This window comes from Lycium barbarum, chromosome 9, assembly GCF_019175385.1.
Source record: "Lycium barbarum isolate Lr01 chromosome 9, ASM1917538v2, whole genome shotgun sequence".
NCBI lineage: Eukaryota > Viridiplantae > Streptophyta > Magnoliopsida > Solanales > Solanaceae > Lycium > Lycium barbarum.
In genome coordinates, this window is record NC_083345.1 from 47,829,725 (window position 1) to 47,847,812 (window position 18,088).

The 18,088-nt window shown below is 42.0% G+C and overlaps 1 protein-coding gene across 1 annotated transcript; it reads left to right on the plus strand.

The window, feature by feature from the left end:
- The first annotated feature begins 10,910 nt into the window (after positions 1-10,910).
- LOC132611914 (uncharacterized) lies at positions 10,911-11,978 on the plus strand. Its single transcript, XM_060326270.1, has 2 exons — positions 10,911-11,148; positions 11,293-11,978. The coding sequence occupies exons 1-2, from the start codon at positions 10,911-10,913 to the stop codon at positions 11,976-11,978; spliced, it is 924 nt and encodes a 307-aa protein (XP_060182253.1).
- Positions 11,979-18,088: the final 6,110 nt, after the last annotated feature.

Sequence of the window (18,088 nt, forward strand, 5' to 3'; positions counted from 1 at the left end):
TAACCTTCGTAGAGGCTCGTAGACATGTGTATGTGGTTAGATGTGTTTGGCCTTGTCGGCCTATATTTTTTTTTTGTATGTCATTTTGTTGGCCTTGTTGGCCCATGTACATTGATGTGGCATAGATGCTTGTGATGATATAAGAAATATTGGCGTCCAATTGGGACTAGTATGATTGATGGCTAGAATGCATGATTTGGTTTATGGCTCACCTAGACATTGTGTGAAAGTATGTTAAAGGGTTGCCCGGGTGGGGTAGCGCCGGGTGCTTTTCACGGCCCTAGTCGGGTCGTGACAGTGTGTTTGTACTCATACTCTTTTGTTGCACCTTTCTTTGAGTGTAGAATTTGTCACTGGTTCAAGTTACCATCCTCGCGAGTGATCTTGAGGTTGCCGGATAGAGATTCCAGGGTGAGCTACTTGCCAAATTTGTAGCCTGGAGTCTCTTCCTTATTATATTTTTTTAATACTCTTGAGACATTATTTCTAGTACTGAGACTTTTACTATCCATCAGACTATGTATTTGTATTACTGGCTCTTGTACTAGTTTCAGACCAAGTTTGGGGTTATCTTGTAGTAGTACTTTCGCACTGATCTTATTTATATATATTAAGATTGTTAGTACAATATCTATTTCGTCAGCACTGATTGATGTTAACTAGAATGAGTTAGTTTAAGGGAAGGGTTCGCCCACTGGTGTGGGTGCCCTCACGAGCTACAAGTTGGGTTGTTACAAGATGGTATCAGAGCCCTAGGCTACCGGTCTTACAAGTAAAAGAGAAATATCTCGTAGAGTCTCGCGGATCGGTATGATGAGCTCCGTTCTTATCTGTGAAAGGCTATAGGACATTTAGGAAATTTCCATTTCTTTCACTTCTTTCGTGCTACTTTGTTAAAATTGGTATCTAGACAATTCAAATTGATATCTAGACGATTCAAATTGATATTTGACTTCTATTCCTATTCTCTCACAGATGGTGAGGACACTTGCGACGGTCGCGAGAGATGGGGTACCAGTACCGGCCGCCAGAGGCTGAGGCAGTGGCTAAGCTAGAGGCTGCGGTAGAGGAGCACCGGCCTGGGGTAGAGCACCTGTGGCTGGCCAGGCCTGAGCTAGATCTTTATCGCCCGAGCCAGAGTTCCAGCATGATGATGAGCACATAGAGGAGGATGAGCTGGGACCAGCCCAAGCTCAGCCAGTGGTCATTTCCACACCCATTCTTTAGGATGCCATGGTTCGCATCATGAGTCTATTTGAGGGGTTGACCCAAGTGGGTGCCCATCCACCTACACCACATAGTTCTCAGACCAGAGCTGGGGGATAGACCCTCGAGAAGTACCACACCAACGGGGCACAGCCTACCGCAGCTGAAGCACCCCGTATTGATGAGATTCCACCACCTGTATTTGTTCCTAGGCCCATTACTTTCCTGACTATGACTCCTGAGTAGTAGGATCTGTTTGCGAGATTTACCAAAATGAAACCTCAGGAGTTTTATAGTACCCCGGGAGAGGATGCTTACGATTTCATTGTTGATAGTCATGAGAGGCTTTACAAGTCGGGTGTGGTGGATTTGCATGAGGTTGATTATGTTTCCTTCCAGTTGCGTGGGGATGCAAAGATGTGGTAGAGGTCTTATATTGAGTGCCAACTAGCTGGGTCGCCACCTCTGACTTGGAACTATTTCCATCACTTTTCTCTAGAGAAGTACGTTCCCCGGACTCTAAGGAATAGGAGGAGAGATGATGTCAATCGCAGAGTATGAGTCCAGATTTCACTCTTTGGCCCATTATACTGTTCAATTACTCCCCACCAAGGCCGAGAGGATGAAGAGATTTGTCAAGGGGTTAGTGCTTCCATTGAAGTTGGCGACTCTACTGCTGGTAGCTTCTAGTTCCTCTTTCCAGTTTGTGGTTGATCATGCTACTGAGGTGGAATTTTTGAAGATTCAGGCTCATATGGGGGAGATGATAAGAGGATACTTTTAGGGGTGAGGGCCATGTGGGCAGGAGTCAGCAGTACCACTCTGCCCCCCCCCCCCTCCCCCCCCCCCCCCATTCAGTTGGCACTTCAGATCTCAACTGGTGGCCCTTCTGAGCGTAGTGGATTCAGTTCTGGACAGACTTCTCCAGGTTCTTAGCATCGACCTGTAGATCGTAGAGGTTATTTCTGGACTTCAGTATTAGTGACTCAGCCACGAGTCCCCATAAGTTGTTATAAGTGTGGTGACCTAGATATTTCGCGAGAGAGTGTCCTAAACCCTGATAGAGTGGAACTCAGCAGGGCTCTCGATTTCAGGCTCCCAAGACTCCAGCACCTTCAGTTAGTAGAGGTTGATGTTCAGGTAGGGGTTATGCGCATCCTAGTAGAGGCGGTTATCAGTCTGGTAGAGGTGGTAATCAATGCGACAGGGGCAGTTCTCAGTCTGGCTAGGCTAGCCGTGGAGGAACACAGTCCGAGGGTGAACAGGTTCATTGCTTTAATTTTCCTGGTAGATGAGAGGCAGAGCTTTCGATGCTGTTATCATAGGTACTATTTCAGTTTTCCATAGGGCAGCCACAATGTTATTTGATCTGGGCTCTACTTTCTCTTATGTATCCACATATTTCTCCATGGGTTTGGATATGATTTTTGATCTACTTGACGTGCCTATTCTTGTGTCTACTCCTGTCTGAGATTCTGTGGTGGTAGATCGAGTCTACCGGTCTTGTACAATTACATTCATGGTGTCGCACCCCGAACCATGGCCTGGGTGCAACACAACACTCCGTGCCTGACCGCATGTGACCAAGCGAACCACATGGCTTGCTGAATAACCATGGGATATGTACTGATACAGAATAAAAGTTAAATATTGAAAATCTGAATATATTATGAATTAAGTAATCATAATCCTGAAAATACTGTTTATATCATGAATGCGGAAATAGTTTGAAAACATAGTAAGGTAGCCAACAAGGCTAGCCCAATTGAATATCTAACATGACATAACTGAACCAGTCTATGAAACCTCTAATATGAGTCTGACTGCTAAACTATTTGCTGGGACAAGGCCCCCGGTATACCTTAACGGTATAATCTGATATAAACATGAAATAAAGCTAACACCCCAAAAAAAGTGGGGCTCACCAACAGCTGATACGATGAACCTAACGAGTAGATCCGTCGTCCGGTAAATCAATACCTGCATCGTGAAATGCAAGCCCTGGGCAATAGGGACGTCAGTGATGTTAGGTGTATTTATTCACTTAACCACCGTATTTTTCCCATGCTTTACTAAGTTTAGAGGAAGAATTAAGCTATATACAAATAACTAATCATTAATCTTGCATTATGAACTAATACGTGGGTGTTTGTTGTAATTAGGGACTTTTGTAAGGAAAATGTGGTGATTCTGAAAAAAATGGAAATTGCACGTGAAATTGTCTAAGTGTCATATGGATGTTGCACCAGGCTGAGCTCAAGCCAAAGCACAACATAGTCAAGCTATGCCTCACGCTGAGCTCAAGCCGAAGAACAACATAGTCGTGCCATGGGCTTCGCTCAGCGAGGCTAGGAGGACACAGTGTAGCTTCAAGATTTTTCTAAGTGTAAAATGCACCATTGACCATGCTGAGCTCAACCCAAAGTACGACATAGTGGTGCCTTGGACCTCGCTCAGCGAGGGTGGACGTCCAAAAGTGAAGATGTCAAGAATTTGTCTAAGGATAAAAAGGACCAGAGGCCTCGCTGAGCTTAGCTCAAAGCAGGCCCTGTCACACTTTAGGGATAGCAAAGCACATGGCTGGATCAAATTGCACTTGTGCTAATTTTTAGACCCGTTTTTTATGGGCCTTGGAAGCTGATTTCTCAACACTATAAATAGAACCGTTGGTCGTTTTTGAATGGCGAGGAACCTATTTTTTCGCACAGAGCAAGGAGTAAGGCTTATCATCGTAGGGTTTTCTCTTTTACCGTCATTATTTCATCTTTTCTTCATTCGAACATGAAATTCCATTGTTGTAATCTGAATAAGAGCGGATAAATTCCCTTGTTCTAGGGTTATGGGCAAAGTATTATTGTTGTCGTATGAACTTGATTTGACATTTATAGTATTATCAGAAGAGTTATTCATTTAATCTTGTGCTAAACTATATTACTGTTTCACGACCAGTAGGATATATCTTTGATTCTTAGAATGAAATCGGGAGAGAAATACTAAGACACAACGAAGGCTAAGTAAAGTGGGATCTAAACCCTGGGAATCAGGGAGCTGATTCACATCTTGAATAAAGATATAGCTAGTTCGCGCTATTTGGTTGATATACAGGAAATACAATTCCATTCGTGTGAATGTTCATGACCATAAAGATATAGGCATGAAAGTAATACGAATAGGTGTCTAAAGAACTCGAGATATTCATAGTCATAATATCAACCCTTTCAATCAATAACTCGACAGTGCACATGGCATCTAACAGTCTACCATCAACAGTACGAGAAGTTGCAGTGCCTCGTGTGGGTAATGTCACATCCAACATTGTCAAGCCCACCATCGAGGGGCATTTTGTACTAAAGCTCCCTACTATTCAACTCTTTCAATCCAGTGGGAAATTTGCAGGGCTGTCACATGAGGATCCTCAACAACACATTCAAACCTTCTTGTAGATTGCTGGCAATTTTGTTACCGAAAGGGTGCCTGCAGAGTATGTCCGATTGCCGTTATTTTCCTTCTCTTTGATGGGATTTCAAAGAATTGGTTACTGGCAGAGCCCGCTAAGTCTATTACCTCATGGGATGATCTGGAAAAAATTCCAGACAAGGTTCTTTCCACCAACATAGATAGCGAGACTCAGGAGGCAAATCATGTCATTCAGGTAGAAAGATGGCGGCCCTTCTGAGCGTAGTGGATTCAGTTCTGGACAGACTTCTCCAGGTTCTTAGCATCGACCTGTAGATCGTAGAGGTTATTTCTGGACTTCAGTATTAGTGACTCAGCCACGAGTCCCCATAAGTTGTTATAAGTGTGGTGACCTAGATATTTCGCGAGAGAGTGTCCTAAACCCTGATAGAGTGGAACTCAGCAGGGCTCTCGATTTCAGGCTCCCAAGACTCCAGCACCTTCAGTTAGTAGAGGTTGATGTTCAGGTAGGGGTTATGCGCATCCTAGTAGAGGCGGTTATCAGTCTGGTAGAGGTGGTAATCAATGCGACAGGGGCAGTTCTCAGTCTGGCTAGGCTAGCTGTGGAGGAACACAGTCCGAGGGTGAACAGGTTCATTGCTTTAATTTTCCTGGTAGATGAGAGGCAGAGCTTTCGATGTTGTTATCATAGGTACTATTTCAGTTTTCCATAGGGCAGCCACAATGTTATTTGATCTGGGCTCTACTTTCTCTTATGTATCCACATATTTCTCCATGGGTTTGGATATGATTTTTGATCTACTTGACGTGCCTATTCTTGTGTCTACTCCGGTCGGAGATTCTGTGGTGGTAGATCGAGTCTACCGGTCTTGTACAATTACATTCATGGTGTCGCACCCCGAACCATGGCCTGGGTGCAACACAACACTCTGTGCCTGACCGCATGTGACCAAGCGAACCACATGGCTTGCTGAATAACCATGGGATATGTACTGATACAGAATAAAAGTTAAATGTTGAAAATCTGAATATATTATGAATTAATTAATCTGTTCCTGAAAATACTGTTTATATCATGAATGCGGAAATAGTTTGAAAACATAGTAAGGTAGCCAACAAGGCTAGCCCAATTGAATATCTAACATGACATAACTGAACCAGTCTATGAAACCTCTAATATGAGTCTGACTACTAAACTATTTGCTGGGACAAGGCCCCCGGTATACCTTAACGGTATAATCTGATATAAACATGAAATAAAGCTAACACCCCAAAAAAAGTGGGGCTCACCAATAGCTGATACGATGAACCTAACGAGTAGATCCGTCGTCCGGTAAATCAATACCTGCATCGTGAAATGCAAGCCCTGGGCAATAGGGACGTCAGTGATGTTAGGTGTATTTATTCACTTAACCACCGTATTTTTCCCATGCTTTACTAAGTTTAGAGGAAGAATTAAGCTATATACAAGTAACAAATCATTAATCTTGCATTATGAACTAATACGTGGGTGTTTGTTGTAATTAGGGACTTTTGCAAGGAAAATGTGGTGATTCTGACAAAAATGGAAATTGCACGTGAAATTGTCTAAGTGTCATATGGATGTTGCATCAGGCTGAGCTCAAGCCAAAGCACAACATAGTCAAGCTATGCCTCACGCTGAGCTCAAGCCGAAGCACAACATAGTCGTGCCATGGGCTTCGCTCAGCGAGGCTAGGAGGACACAGTGTAGCTTCAAGATTTTTCTAAGTGTAAAATGCACCATTGACCATGCTGAGCTCAACCCAAAGTACGACATAGTGGTGCCTTGGACCTCGCTCAGCGAGGGTGGACGTCCAAAAGTGAAGATGTCAAGAATTTGTCTAAGGATAAAAAGGACCAGAGGCCTCGCTGAGCTTAGCTCAAAGCAGGCCCTGTCACACTTTAGGGATAGCAAAGCACATGGCTGGATCAAATTGCACTTGTGCTAATTTTTAGACCCGTTTTTTATGGGCCTTGGAAGCTGATTTCTCAACACTATAAATAGAACCGTTGGTCGTTTTTGAATGGCGAGGAACCTATTTTTTCGCACAGAGCAAGGAGTAAGGCTTATCATCGTAGGGTTTTCTCTTTTACCGTCATTATTTCATCTTTTCTTCATTCGAACATGAAATTCCATTGTTGTAATCTGAATAAGAGCGGATAAATTCCCTTGTTCTGGGGTTATGGGCAAAGTATTATTGTTGTCGTATGAACTTGATTTGACATTTATTGTATTATCAGAAGAGTTATTCATTTAATCTTGTGCTAAACTATATTACTGTTTCACGACCAGTAGGATATATCTTTGATTCTTAGAATGAAATCGGGAGAGAAATACTAAGACACAACGAAGGCTAAGTAAAGTGGGATCTAAACCCTGGGAATCAGGGAGCTGATTCACATCTTGAATAAAGATATAGCTAGTTCGCGCTATTTGGTTGATATACAGGAAATACAATTCCATTCGTGTGAATGTTCATGACCATAAAGATATAGGCATGAAAGTAATACGAATAGGTGTCTAAAGAACTCGAGATATTCATAGTCATAATATCAACCCTGTCAATCAATAACTCGACAGTGCACATGGCATCTAACAGTCTACCATCAACAGTACGAGAAGTTGCAGTGCCTCGTGTGGGTAATGTCACATCCAACATTGTCAAGCCCACCATCGAGGGGCATTTTGTACTAAAGCTCCCTACTATTCAACTCTTTCAATCCAGTGGGAAATTTGCAGGGCTGTCACATAAGGATCCTCAACAACACATTCAAACCTTCTTGTAGATTGCTGGCAATTTTGTTACCGAAAGGGTGCCTGCAGAGTATGTCCGATTGCCGTTATTTTCCTTCTCTTTGATGGGATTTCAAAGAATTGGTTACTGGCAGAGCCCGCTAAGTCTATTACCTCATGGGATGATCTGGAAAAAATTCCAGACAAGGTTCTTTCCACCAACATAGATAGCGAGACTCAGGAGGCAAATCATGTCATTCAGGTAGAAAGATGGCGGCCCTTCTGAGCGTAGTGGATTCAGTTCTGGACAGACTTCTCCAGGTTCTTAGCATCGACCTGTAGATCGTAGAGGTTATTTCTGGACTTCAGTATTAGTGACTCAGCCACGAGTCCCCATAAGTTGTTATAAGTGTGGTGACCTAGATATTTCGCGAGAGAGTGTCCTAAACCCTGATAGAGTGGAACTCAGCAGGGCTCTCGATTTCAGGCTCCCAAGACTCCAGCACCTTCAGTTAGTAGAGGTTGATGTTCAGGTAGGGGTTATGCGCATCCTAGTAGAGGCGGTTATCAGTCTGGTAGAGGTGGTAATCAATGCGACAGGGGCAGTTCTCAGTCTGGCTAGGCTAGCCGTGGAGGAACACAGTTTGAGGGTGAACAGGTTCATTGCTTTAATTTTCCTGGTAGATGAGAGGCAGAGCTTTCGATGTTGTTATCATAGGTACTATTTCAGTTTTCCATAGGGCAGCCACAATGTTATTTGATCTGGGCTCTACTTTCTCTTATGTATCCACATATTTCTCCATGGGTTTGGATATGATTTTTGATCTACTTGACGTGCCTATTCTTGTGTCTACTCCGGTCGGAGATTCTGTGGTGGTAGATCGAGTCTACCGGTCTTGTACAATTACATTCATGGTGTCGCACCCCGAACCATGGCCTGGGTGCAACACAACACTCCGTGCCTGACCGCATGTGACCAAGCGAACCACATGGCTTGCTGAATAACCATGGGATATGTACTGATACAGAATAAAAGTTAAATGTTGAAAATCTGAATATATTATGAATTAAGTAATCATAATCCTGAAAATACTGTTTATATCATGAATGCGGAAATAGTTTGAAAACATAGTAAGGTAGCCAACAAGGCTAGCCCAATTGAATATCTAACATGACATAACTGAACCAGTCTATGAAACCTCTAATATGAGTCTGACTACTAAACTATTTGCTGGGACAAGGCCCCCGGTATACCTTAACGGTATAATCTGATATAAACATGAAATAAAGCTAACACCCCAAAAAAAGTGGGGCTCACCAATAGCTGATACGATGAACCTAACGAGTAGATCCGTCGTCCGGTAAATCAATACCTGCATCGTGAAATGCAAGCCCTGGGCAATAGGGACGTCAGTGATGTTAGGTGTATTTATTCACTTAACCACCGTATTTTTCCCATGCTTTACTAAGTTTAGAGGAAGAATTAAGCTATATACAAGTAACTAATCATTAATCTTGCATTATGAACTAATACGTGGGTGTTTGTTGTAATTAGGGACTTTTGCAAGGAAAATGTGGTGATTCTGACAAAAATGGAAATTGCACGTGAAATTGTCTAAGTGTCATATGGATGTTGCATCAGGCTGAGCTCAAGCCAAAGCACAACATAGTCAAGCTATGCCTCACGCTGAGCTCAAGCCGAAGCACAACATAGTCGTGCCATGGGCTTCGCTCAGCGAGGCTAGGAGGACACAGTGTAGCTTCAAGATTTTTCTAAGTGTAAAATGCACCATTGACCATGCTGAGCTCAACCCAAAGTACGACATAGTGGTGCCTTGGACCTCGCTCAGCGAGGGTGGACGTCCAAAAGTGAAGATGTCAAGAATTTGTCTAAGGATAAAAAGGACCAGAGGCCTCGCTGAGCTTAGCTCAAAGCAGGCCCTGTCACACTTTAGGGATAGCATAGCACATGGCTGGGATCAAATTGCACTTGTGCTAATTTTTAGACCCGTTTTTTATGGGCCTTGGAAGCTGATTTCTCAACACTATAAATAGAACCGTTGGTCGTTTTTGAATGGCGAGGAACCTATTTTTTCGCACAGAGCAAGGAGTAAGGCTTATCATCGTAGGGTTTTCTCTTTTACCGTCATTATTTCATCTTTTCTTCATTCGAACATGAAATTCCATTGTTGTAATCTGAATAAGAGCGGATAAATTCCCTTGTTCTGGGGTTATGGGCAAAGTATTATTGTTGTCGTATGAACTTGATTTGACATTTATTGTATTATCAGAAGAGTTATTCATTTAATCTTGTGCTAAACTATATTACTGTTTCACGACCAGTAGGATATATCTTTGATTCTTAGAATGAAATCGGGAGAGAAATACTAAGACACAACGAAGGCTAAGTAAAGTGGGATCTAAACCCTGGGAATCAGGGAGCTGATTCACATCTTGAATAAAGATATAGCTAGTTCGCGCTATTTGGTTGATATACAGGAAATACAATTCCATTCGTGTGAATGTTCATGACCATAAAGATATAGGCATGAAAGTAATACGAATAGGTGTCTAAAGAACTCGAGATATTCATAGTCATAATATCAACCCTGTCAATCAATAACTCGACAGTGCACATGGCATCTAACAGTCTACCATCAACAGTACGAGAAGTTGCAGTGCCTCGTGTGGGTAATGTCACATCCAACATTGTCAAGCCCACCATCGAGGGGCATTTTGTACTAAAGCTCCCTACTATTCAACTCTTTCAATCCAGTGGGAAATTTGCAGGGCTGTCACATGAGGATCCTCAACAACACATTCAAACCTTCTTGTAGATTGCTGGCAATTTTGTTACCGAAAGGGTGCCTGCGGAGTATGTCCGATTGCCGTTATTTTCCTTCTCTTTGATGGGATTTCAAAGAATTGGTTACTGGCAGAGCCCGCTAATTCTATTACCTCATGGGATGATCTGGAAAAAATTCCAGACAAGGTTCTTTCCACCAACATAGATAGCGAGACTCAGGAGGCAAATCATGTCATTCAGGTAGAAAGATGGCGAGAAACTATATCAGGCTTGGGAAAGGTTCAAGGGTCTTCTCAGAGATTTTCTTTACCACTATTAATTGAATGAAGTTCTATCTAATACATTTATTGAGAGCTTGGATAATCAACACAAGATAGCCCTGGACACAGCTGCAGGAGGGAAAGCTCTTGATATGAGCTATGATGAACTTTTCAAATTGCTAAACAGGTACACTCAGAGCAGTCCTGATTGGCAAGGTGACATAAGTGTAATTGTAGCCAAGAAAGCCGCTGGAGTTGTTGAAGTTGACAGTTATACTACACTATCAGCAAAGATTGAGGCTATGCGTAACGAATTGACGAGGTTTACTACTGGGCAAGCTCAACCACAGGTGAAAGTAGTGCAACAGGCCAATATCTTTTGTGATGTCTGCGGAGAGGGTCACACTAGTGATATATAACATAGGAAGGAGCCAAGGTAACAATAACTAGTATGGAAATACGTACAATGCTAACTAGAGAAATCATCCAAACTTCAGTTGGGGAGGTAACTAGGACAACCAGAAATAGAACTATCAGTCAGCCTAATTTTGCACCTGAACCAAAGAGTAAAATGGAGGAAATGATGAAGAAAATGATGGGATATATTCAGAAGATAATGACCAATCAGCAGAATTTCAAACAAAAGATAATAGCCAAAAATCATACGCGTGACATGAACATATGTAATCTGGATAGGCTAGCTGGTTAGATGGCTGGTGCTTAGAACACAAGACCACAAGGGGGACTTCCAAGTGACACTGATACAAATCCAAAACCACATGCTGCTGCGTCTCTCAGAAAGGGGAGGTAACTAGAGGAATTACCATCGAAGAAAGTGATTCCAACAGAAGTAGAGAAAGAGGCAGTTGCAAAAGATGAGGTTATCGAGATAGAAAGGGTGGCAAAGATACCATTGATAAAGCAGCCACAGCCAGTGGTTGCCAAACCACCACCTTCATTCCCTCATAGGTTGGCAAAGAAGAAGGAAGAGGCTAAGTACAAAAAGTTTCTTGATTTACTGAAGCATTTACATGTGAATGTCCCCTTAGTGGACATGCTGCAAGGGATTTCGAAAGAAGCTAATTACATCAAGGACATCGTAGCAAAAAAGATTCATTTCACAGAGTATGCCAAAGTTGTACTTACTGAGGAGTGCACGTCTCGTATTCAAAACAAACTTACTACAAAGCTGAAAGACTCAGATAGTTTCACTATCAAAATCGCTATTGGAAAGAAATTTATTGCAGATGCATTATGTGATCTTGGGGCTAGTATCAACCTGATACCATCATTTATGTTCAGAAAATTAGAGTTGGGAAACCCAAGACCTACTACTATTGTTTTGCCGCTGGCAGCCAAATCTTTGGCCAGGCCCGAGGGTATTATTGAAGATGTTCTTGTGCAGGTTGGGTCTCTCATATTTTCGGTAGATTTTGTTATCTTGGATTTTGAACCATATTCGAAAGTCCAATTTATTTTGGGGCGTCCATTTTTTGCCACAGGAAGAGAATTGATTGATGTTGCAGCATGGTAGCTGACTATGAGGGTACATGATAAAGTTGAAGTATTTAATGTGTACAAGGCTCTCAAGTTGCCCGAAATTTATGAGAAACTTTCTGCTATCACTGTGGTAAATGAAGACACTGAGGGACCTCTCATTACTTGTCATGACTCGTTGGATAGATCTCTAGTAGGTGAAGATATTTTTGGAGATACAAAAGCGTTCGAGATGGTGTAGATTCTTGATCTGGTAGGCGTTTATATTCAACAGGGGGAGTTTGAGCCACTTCATAGAGAAATTGGGCCATCACCCAAGTTATCGATAGAGGAGCCCCCGAAGTTGGAGTTGAAGCCTTTACCCGCGCATCTCAAATAAGCATTTTTGGGTGAGGGTGAAACTCTACCAGTTATATTGGCAGCAGAGCTCCCTGATGAAGAGGTGAAACTTTCGTTGGAGATTCAAAAACATCAAAAGAAAGCACTGGGGTGGCACATATCTAATATTCAGGGAATTAATCTAGCATTTCCATGCATAAGATATTTATGGAGGATGATCACAAGTCGAGTATGTAACACCAAAGAAGATTTAATCCACCGATGAAGGGTTAAAAAAGAAGTGATAAGGTGGTTAGATTCGGGTATCATCCACCGGATTTCTGACAGCAAGTGGGAGAACCTAGTACATTATGTCACGACCCAGCTAGGGGCCGTGACGGGTACCCGGGGCTGACCACCGAGCACCGCTCATTCTACTACTCATCATACTCATTAAACCTCCTCATTTTTTTCGTTCATAAACTCATAATCATAAGAAAATCATTTTCATTGCAGAACATAAATACTTTTATATACATAAGCCCTTTTGCTATCAAAAGATAATGTACACATATCTACGTATATACAGTAGTGACCTTGTGAGACCATATAACCCACACATACGTATATACGAGCCTCTACTAGAGTACAAGACATATGGACTGGACAAGACCCCGTCGTGCCCAAAATATTTATACATATGTATATATATAAAAGTATAAGCCCGATTAGCAACTCCGGAATAACGGAGTACTTCTGCAAATCTGCTGATAGCTCCTAAAGGTCTGCACCGTCTCCCTGTCTACCTGTGGGCATGAACACAGTGTCCAAAGAAAACGGACGTCAGTACGAATATTGTACTGAGTATGTAAGGCATGAATGAAACAAACATAATACAGAAATCATAAGTCATGAGGTGAAGGCAAAACCTGCGCGACCTTTAAGGGTGAATACATTTCTTACATATATCGCACATACATAATCGTCGTACATGAACCATCATAGCGTATACATCATCATGTCATATAATTCATCATCGTGGTGCAGTAGCTTATCATACACATAAAACATTATCCGAATTCAGCCACGTAGGGCTGAACAATATCCGTATTCGGCCACGTGGTGGCTCGACAGTATCACATACATATCTTCCATATTCGGCCACGTAGTGGCTCGACCATATCACATGCATCATACAAGGATCAATATGTCTCATCATTATCATAGCCATCACATACATCTTATAAGCTTATCATAACCTTTCATTAATGTACACATTTCAGTTTAGAGACAATCTATGAAAATCACATCATATTCGTAGCATGAATTTCGTATAAATATCGCATGATAGTCTTTATAATCTTTGGGCTTAAGCTCATTATTTCCATTATCATTTCTATAGCGTATCTCTTACCTTTATCTCACATGAAATCTTTTATGAACATAGACTCGAAGTTTCTCGAAATATTGGTCATAGGACATACATTGAGGCTTATGAACAATCTTTAATAATGTCGGGGTGACGTAAGGTCGAGAGCCCCCGCGTATATTATGAACGTTTATGAGTATCGTGCCTCGCCTTGAAGGAAATAGAGCATAAGGCGAGTGTTAACAAAGATAACATCATTAGCCTTATAGGAACATCATGCCACAATTTCTTGAATCGCTATACTCTAGCTCATTATCATCACCATCATATTTTCGTATGTAATTCAATATATTGAAGAACTCATACGCTTCGTTTTACAGAAGGATTATACTAGACTTGCAGGATTCATGCCTTTTGAAAGAAAAGATAATCCTTACATACCTTTTCCTTTAGCTATTCTACCACTTGATCATTCCTCTTCAATATTCGCGTCTTTACGTTCAAGAGAATTCGCATCAACATTAGTTAATCGACTATAAGAACGCATGACTATTCTCTAAGGAAAATTGGGCAGAATTTCCTTTGTTTCTACTACTTCTCCCATGTTTCATTTCAACTACCAAACATTCACAATATCATATCAACAATCGTCATTTATCTACATTTACTACATTCCACCATTTTTCTCCAATTTCTCCACATTTACGGGTTTTAGCTCACCATCACATTTTCACATACATCACACCTATTTTATGGTCTACACGTCATTTATAACATATTTATACTCCCAACTCATCAACATTCATAATTCAATCCAACTATCATTCAACTATGGCACTATTCACATTTTATGATCATTTTTCATGTCCTTCTACAATTCAAGCATCTTACCTTTACAATACCTTAAACCACATGCTAAAGTCATAAAACTTACCTTAGATGGTGGTGGAACAAGCCTAGAGTGGAGTTCTTCCTCCTTCCTTAAAACCCTATTTTTCCTTCCTTGGGAATTTCTTGGTTTGGATGAACTTCACTTGAGTTTCACACACTTTGTTTCATGGATTTGGTGTTGTTGATCTAGATCTCCCTTTGATTCTCTTAAATTTTGTGGATGAAATGTTTGGATAAGTTCTAGAGGGTTCTTGAAGGTTTTAGATGAAATATGAATGAAAATGAATGACAAAGCCACTTATAATAATCACAAAATCTGATTTTTAATGAACAGTCGTTGGGGTGTACAGTTGTAGTAAACCACAGTTTACGGGCAGTATACCAGTTTACGGGCCGTATAACGTGGTCGTATTTAATCATATAAAAAACAAAAAGGTTTGCTGGAGGTCATGATGGTTTACGGCTACAGTTTACGGGTCGTATTTTAGTTTACGGTCCGTAAACTGGATCGTATTTTACCATTTAAACTTTGGACAGAAAGTTGAATTTTTTTGGAACGTTGGAGGACGATGGCAGTATACGGTCCGTAAATCACTTTACGGGCCGTATTAGTTTTTACGACCACCGGCTGAATTGAAATTCTACAACTTTCTTATTTCCAAAAATTCATGAATCGTCATTCCCTACTCAATAAAACATATTACACTCATACTCTTCGTTGGTCTATTCATTGTACGTTCACGGAGAAATTTCCGAGGTTTAACATTCTTCCCCCCTTTTGGAACATTGATCCTCGAATGTTAAGTCAGCGGGGATTCTACGAAAAAATCGCTAGAGTTTCCCTTGTAATATGGTACTACCACCCTATCACAACAACCCAGAATATCATTGCCTCAATGGGCCACAACATAATAGCAACATATCTATGGCCACACACGACCCAAAAGCATGAAAAGAAAACGTACATACCTTTTTCAAGCTTAGCTCTTAACTTACATCTCTCCCATTCACTTTTCATCATACAATGAATTCTTTTAGGACATCTCTCATGTCCTTTATTGATTATGCAACCTCGTACTACTAACTCCATAATCCTGTTGTGGTAACTTCTAAAGTTCTATAACTCATGTCTCGTATATTTTCCTCACACTCACATCTTCATAAAAATATATTGACAATATAGTTTGTACGATAAGGAAGCTTTCATCAATAACTAACTTGCTCGGTAACGCATGTCACTCCCTTACTTTTTCTAAATGACCCTATCTTTTCTCTATTCTTTAGCAACTGCTATCTTAGAGGTTCTACCCTTCACACCCTACTTCCTTAAGGCTTGTGAAGGATCGTCCTCACAATCCCCTTTTTGTCTTATCGGTAGTATTTCTAAAGGTATTTCATATAGATTATCAGTGGTGGAGCAGTACTATCCTCAAGGATATATATATATATATATATATAAACTGTTAATACCACATATCGTACCTTATCGATTACCGTCGCTACACAACATAAAACCTCTCAATTAATACTTGTTTAATATGATAATTATTTATTTCTCTTTTCACACATTATTAAAGGTACAGATATACCTGTGACGGCATCGGGAAATGACTCTGGATACTGTCGCTCAGCTAAAGCATATATACGGGGCTGGGTGGCACCTGAAGTACTTGCTCCCCCTCTGCCTCTACCTCGCCATGCCGGAACCGGGGAAGTCTGCCATCCTGGGCGCACCGATGAAAAACCAGCCGCTGATCCTGCGGGCTGAACCGCGTGCCTACCGCCTCGAAACGGGCACTCTCTCATAATGTGACTTGACTGGCCGCAAACATAACAAACATCCGAGCCTAATTGGCATGGTCCCCAATGTAGCTTACCGCACTGGGTACATTGTCGTATAGATGATCTCCTCTGGTCTGAATCACTCCTATACCGAGAGCCCGACTCGGCGAAACTCTGATCCGGTCCGGGATGACTAGAGAAGTCGGGCCCCTGGTCTGCAACTCGTGGAGGTATACTAGTCACCGACTGACCTGAGTGCCTAGAATACGTCTGCCTCGATCCCCTTCTATGGATCTGGTCCTCTTACTTGGCCCCTGATCCATATCACGCTCGCCCCTTGCGAATGTCGTTGCTCTTCGAGATTTTGAGCATGGGCTTGAATGCGGGAGATATCCATCCCGTCTTGTAATGAAGCCGTTAAGCAATCTTTGAACAAATGGGGCCCTAGGCCACTCACAAACCTATGCACTCTATCTCCCATATCGGACACTATAGCCGGGGCATATCTAGCCAATGAATTGAATTGAAGGCTATACTCCCAAGCACTCATATTTCCTTGTTTCAGATTCAAGAACCTATCCGTTCTAGCTCGGCGGACCTCGGGTGGTGGATGAAGGCATCTACAAATTCTTGCCAAACTGGAGGAGGCGCATTCTCTCCTCTTGATAATACCCAATTATTATACCATAAGACTACCACGTCCCGGAGTCTATAAGATGCTAACTCCATGGATTCAGTCTCGGAGGCATGGATAATTTTCAATGTCCTCAACACCTCATCAATAAAGCCTTGAGGGTCTTCGTCCGGCTTTGACCCAAAGAACTCCGGAGGATTTAAAGTCATAAAATCGCGGGCTCTAGTACTAACGACCCTGTCACTTGAACCCGAACCCTGTAGCTGTGCCTGCGCGGTAACTAGCTGTGTCAATAAGCGGATAGCCACAGTTACTTGTTGACCTGAAGCAACCGGGGGACGAATTGGAGCTGGAGCGCCTCCTTGTTCTTCCACATCAGGCGGGGCGGAGGAAGTATTAGATAGGGCCTCATTATGTGACTCGCCCTCTTCTACATACATCGGAGGTTCTCTTTCTACCCGCCTCTTTGCCGTAGTCTTTCCCTTCTGGGCGGCTGTAACTTTTTCCTTTGGCGGCATTCTAAAATCACAACACCCTATTAGGAAGGATAAAAGCTTATACACGGCTCTATCGCACGATCTCATAAGAGGAAAGATGGTCATTTTTCCTAAATGCCCTGTAGCCCCTTGTTTATTGATGTGGCGCGCAACACACCATAAACAAGACTCTACTAGACACGGCTCGTAGACACTTCCAAGGACGAACTGCTCTGATAACACTTCTGTCACGACCGAGCTAGGGGTCGTGACGGGTAGTCGAGGCGGACCTCCGAGCACCGCTCGTTCTACTACTCATCATACTCATTAAACCTTCTCTTTTTTTTTCCGTTCATAAACTCATAATCATAAGAAAATCATTTTACATTGCAGAACATAAATACTTTTATATACATAAGCCCTTTTGCTATCAAAAGATAATGTACACATATCTACGCATATACAATAGTGACCTTGTGAGACCATATAACCCACACATACGTATATACGAGCCTTCTACTATAGTACTAGACATATGGACGGGACAAGACCCCGTCGTGCCCAAAATATTTATACATATGTATATACACAAAAGTATAAGCCCGATTAGCACCTCCGGAACAATGGAGTGCTTCTGCAAATCTGCTGACAGCTCCTAAAGTTCTGCACCGTCTCCC